The sequence below is a fragment of the Sinocyclocheilus rhinocerous genome, unplaced genomic scaffold, assembly GCF_001515625.1.
Source record: "Sinocyclocheilus rhinocerous isolate Xijiao unplaced genomic scaffold, SAMN03320098_v1.1 scaffold418, whole genome shotgun sequence".
NCBI lineage: Eukaryota > Metazoa > Chordata > Actinopteri > Cypriniformes > Cyprinidae > Sinocyclocheilus > Sinocyclocheilus rhinocerous.
In genome coordinates this window covers 280,758-286,108 of record NW_015651146.1, presented here as the reverse complement: position 1 = coordinate 286,108, position 5,351 = coordinate 280,758, and the positions used below count along the sequence as shown (strand labels likewise).

The following is a 5,351-nucleotide window of genomic DNA, read 5'->3' as shown; positions in this document are numbered from 1 at the left end:
CGGAGCGGACATGTCTTCCTCTCCTCCCGTTTCCTCCGGATGGTGTTCCCAGACTGGGCTGAAACCTGAGTCTCTACGGCAAGTTGAGACTAATAACCGGCCCGTTTACTCACCAGGGGATGGTAGGAGGGCAGCTGTGAGTTCATGAAATGTGTACCGGTCAATGCGCTTTATCCGACCGCTAGAAGCGCGACTATGGCCTATTATTTGTGTGACATTAGATAAAGGGAGTGCACCTTGCGTCCGAGAGCATGGAGGTGACGTATGCTGCTTTACAGCATCTGCAGTTTGATGCATAGAAACATTGCTCACGAATAAAGATGGATTTACCTCGTCGTTTTCCGGACCCGGTTCTCAACCCGATGTTGTTTAATGAATCCGCGGCACCCATCGGTATGAATGAAGTGTGTGCGGCTAGGAGCGGGTCCGGCGCTATGGCAACCAGCGCGTTGAGAAACGATTTGGGCTCCAACATTCATGTGTTAAAAACACTAAATTTCCGCTTCCGCTGCTTCCTTTCCAAAGTCCACGAGTTAGAGCGCAGAAATAAGTTATTGGAGATCCAGCTGCAGCACGCCCAGGAGCAATCCCGGTACCGACTGCTGTTTTCCCGGGATAAAGCGGTCCAGACGAACCTCGAGCTGCCTTCCTCATACGCACTGTGTCAGTCGAGACTCCCCGGTAGAATCTGGAGTTTCTCACACACCGCCCGATACGGAGGACGGTTTGAGACGCATCAGGGACCTGGAGTGTCCTGGACTCATCCCGACGGTGTCGGGGTTCAGATCGACACCATCACACCTGAACTCAGGGCCTTGTACAATGTTTTGGCCAAAGTCAAGCGAGAGAGAGACGAGTACAGGAGAAAGTAAGTCCAGCTCGAGCTTATATTTCAAGTGTTTGTCTGCAAAAATTTCTTCATCAACAATTTTCTTATAAATCAAGAAATAATATTGTAATTAGAACAATTGTTACTATAAAACATTGGTAACTTGATATTAGTTACCACTGTCATCTACAGTCATCCACTGTCTGAAACATAAATTAAAGCTTGTTATAGGCCTATTAATTGGAGATGCCATATTACTTTACAGTGGTTTTACTAACTGTAACACTGTGTTATGGTTACTATGATACTTAACTTTGGCCAAAACTACCATTAGAAATAGAGCAATAATTGGTTGAATAATGGCTATTATTTACCAGAATGTCATCTGTTTAATCTATTGCTTAAATTATTCAGCTTTTATCTAACGGCCACTGATCAATAATAATAATAATAACAAGCAAAGCAGCCAAAATCACAATCACAAAACAGCTTTGAATAAATGTTATATTATTATCATTACTACAAATATATTTTTAATTAAAATAGTTGTTTTTTTATCTGCATATTCCCAACAGGGAATGTTCTCAGAATTTTGGTGATAAAGGTCTGGTTATCTGGGGCCAGTTGCATAAAAGGTTTAGACTGGTCTTACAAGTTAGTCATCTAATTTTTTTCTTTAAGACTAGTCATAATTTTTTTTATTCAGTTACATAAAAGCATAATTAGTTAATTCCAAAAATAAGAGTGATTACTTATTGGCTTACTGATAGTTGGTCAAACATGACCTATCATGCCCCTTTCTACAATATGTAATATAAGTCTCAGGTGTCCCCAGAATGTGTCTGTGAAGTTTCAGCTCAAAATACCCCACAGATCATTTATTATATCATTTTGAAAATGCCTATGTGACGAGTGGGGCGGGGCCGAGAGCTGTGGGATCGGAGCAAGGCCAGTGGAGTAATTGATAATGAGCGACACCTGCGCCAATGTAACACAGTTTGTAGTCACAGGAAGAAGGAGTCGGGAACCGGCGAACATTTAAACCATTTAATAACAAAATAAACAAACGCAAAAGTAAAGCGGCAGCCCCTCACTGACGACTGCCGCACACAAAACACAAAATAAAATCCAGGCCTGGTCCTCTCTCGTCTTGCATTGTCGTCACTCCTCCTTTTATCCTTCCGGAGCTCCTCCGTGGGACTCGAGACCGGGGAATGGCGCAGGTGTCGCTGATTATCATTCACTCCACCGGCCTCGCTCCCCTCCCACAGCTCTCGGACCCGCCCCACTCGTCACAGCCTATTTTGAGAGGAAGCAGAAACATGCTGTTTTCGTGCATGTATCTTTAAATGCAAATGAGCTGCTGCTCCCCGCCCCCTTTTCCAGAATATAGCTGCACCATTACAGCTCGGACCTGCTAAAAAACATCTGTTGTGGTTCTGATTATCATGTTTATCGAGCTGAAATAATGCGTTTTAAACCATATTAGTTTAAACTTCTGATATATGGTTTTCTGAGCGCACACATCCGAAGCACACGCACAGAAAGCAGCTGTCACACGGTATGTGAGTACTAAACTAAGTTCACTTTCATGTCTTATTGCGCTTAGTCAAACAAATACACAAAAGTTTATGTTAAAAACCCATGAGTTACAAAAACAGTCTGTTATGTCTGTGAAGGTAAACAGCTGGGAAAGAAATCGCATGTTTATATTAGATCTGTGTGGCAGCAGCATAATATACAGTAAATAAATATGTAAATACTTTTAAAGGCACAGCGCTAAACGCTAGAACTGGTACACCGTTGTTGCTTGCAAAAACAGAATGGCGGCGCCGTGAGTGGAAACGTGCAGATAAAGGGGCAGTGATATTATAATAAGATCCCTTTGCCACGTCACACAGGGAGTGAAATCCAACGCGCTCGTTTTTTCAGACGCTTGCAGAAAAAGGCTTACCAAAACAAAGTTACTGAATTAATCTTTTTCACATTTCCTGGGTTGGTAGATGCACCAGGGACCCGATTATAGCACTTAAAACCGAAAAAAGTCAGATTTTCATGATGTCACCATAAGCTAAGCTTATGCAATTGGCCCCTGGTCTTTAATAATGTTCTCAAAACTTTTTTTTTTTTTTTACATTTCAGTTGGACGTTCATCTGCCATATTGTAAACGTTGCTTCTTACTCATTTCAGAATGTTGTGAGAACTTTCAAAAGTAACGTCCCTTAATGTTTTTTCGCATAACCAATAAAAAAAAAAAAGTAAAATGGTTTTAAAATATAAAAAAATTATTATTAATATATGGATATTTTGAACATTTAGAAAACATGGAAATAACTATTTCATATCCTAATGGGAATGTTAGCAACACATTCTTGGAACATATTTTTGTTAGCTGGGTTATCAAATACTTTAAACAAAATAGCCCTTCTCATTCTAAAAACAAAAAGTTTGCCCCCTGTGTGTTCATAGTAAACAAGAGTGTGTGTTTCCTTTCTATTTTATGCGACTGTCCCTGAGTTTTTTTTTCAGTGTCTTAACCGTAAGGCTCTATCAGTAACCCATGTATGTTCTCTAGTATCCCATTACAAAGTGTCTAGTTTGGATATGAAACCTGAGAAAGCAGGGATGACATCTTATCTGACAGAAACTATTAGCTTTTTTTCTCTCCTCCAAATGGGGATCTGTGCAAACCCATCCCATTCAGTAGGAGTTTGTGGGATCTGTCCTAGAACTACAATAGAATCTCTTTACAGTTTTTCTTTTTCTCTTTGGGGACTAATAATTATAGTTATTGGTCCACGCAATACACTTCCACCCATTTTATGTGGGTTTGCTTGATACATAAGGAATTTCCCCTGATTATATTTTCTTTTTGACTCTTTGATGCGTGTCATTCAGTTCATTTTCTGATTCAACCATTTAATTTTGTCATGTGCAATAGCAATGGACCAATGCGTGTTGATTTAGAAGATACATTTCCTGTTCTTGTTGCTATAGGATGCTTGATTTATGTGTCTGTTGCTGGGAAAGTGATGAACAAAACATTTGTGCCAAATTCCTTGTTTCTGACCTGCAGCAGGCAGTGTGGGGGCTCATTCATTGCTCAACACAAAAGAGTTACTGTAACTTTAAGGCATTTCCGGTCATCTAGAAACCCCAGACTCACAATAACTACAGTAACCCTGAGATGCTTTTGTGTTTCTCAGACTGTTCCTCTTGGCTGTGCTGCTATTTTAGTTTGTGTCAGTGGCTCTGTTGTAATAATAATTTAAAAGTCCGGCCATAGAAGGCCCATAGAGGCTTTCTCATCTGCCAGAACAGATGTAGACTGTCTGTGAGAAGAAGCGGACAAATGAGCCACACAATGATTCATTTCCAGATCTTGAGTGAGCTGGAAACCCCACTTTATAAAGAGTGCCTGCATCCTTTGATTATTCAGTGCTTACAATAGCCATGCTGTTAGGAATGGGCTATTTTTGAGATAAATAATTGAGCACCTGCTAGTCATATGTTTGTCTGTCTTTGCTTAAGTGGCCAAGACAAAATTAACTATTTTTTGCATTGCTGTCGACTCATGTTTGTTTTGGCTGTCAGAGTGTAACAGTAGCAGCCGGTCAGTTAGGATGGACGTTGGTGGTCTGTTATATTAAATGCGATCTGAGACAGGTGGAAAATGTGGCATCAGGCTCATATGCAAATACTGTCTCCTAGGAAATAATTTAAACAAATAATAAACCAGGCATAGGCTTGGCAAAATTAGGCATAGGCTTGGCAACAGGCTGAATGTTCTGAGTAGCTTGTGTTCTTTAAAATACAAAGTAACTTGGAGCCAGTATTGGTAATTAATTGGTATCTTCTTTGGCATTTCTAATGAGGATTGATTGAAGCTTTTTGCCAAAGATTTGATTGCGTTTTTAAATCATATTCATGTATCCACATATATGAATGTTGTTCTTGGAGAAATTTTATCATTTCTAAACTCTAGCTTTATGATTAAACATGCCAGATTTCAGAGAAATACACTCTGTCTACAAGCTGTCACAATGATATTCAGTGTAGTTTGTTCATTTCCTGTCTGCGTGTCTGATGTGTTGCTATGATTTTTGATTTGATTGTATTATCCTGTTCAGCTGTGTTTGCCTAATCAACCTATGTATTTAAGTTCCTCTGTTTGAATCCTTATTTGTTCTGTATCGTCAGTCTTTCATGGTTGTTCTACTTTGTCTGCCTGCCTTTTTCTGAGTTCGTTCTGTGAATCTGTACTGTTCTACTTTGCCTACCATGATTTGTGACAGAATACCGGACCTAACAAAAGAATATGAATTGTCAAATGAATCGGCAACATTGCACATGCCGGAGGGAGTATTAGTGGAGTACGAGGGGATGGAAAGAAGCCCGACACACACTCCCACCGCTGAGGGTGAGCTACAACTGGCCTCTGGAAATATTTTGGATAATTTCATGTATTGCCCTGTGTCGTCTGTCTTCCCCCTGGTTCCCTTCCAGCCCTGACCCCCCCCC

At 40.4% G+C, this 5,351-nt stretch overlaps 1 protein-coding gene across 2 annotated transcripts in view; it reads left to right on the top strand.

Annotated features, from left to right (window-relative positions):
- Positions 1–5,351, top strand: part of LOC107712691 (intermediate filament family orphan 2-like) — a 20,893-nt gene continuing 15,542 nt past the window's right edge. For both annotated transcript variants that reach the window (XM_016518013.1, XM_016518012.1), the window contains exon 1: positions 1–868. In XM_016518013.1, the coding sequence (XP_016373499.1) occupies positions 321–868 (548 nt within the window). In that variant the 5' untranslated portion in view covers positions 1–320. The remainder of the gene's footprint in view (positions 869–5,351) is intronic.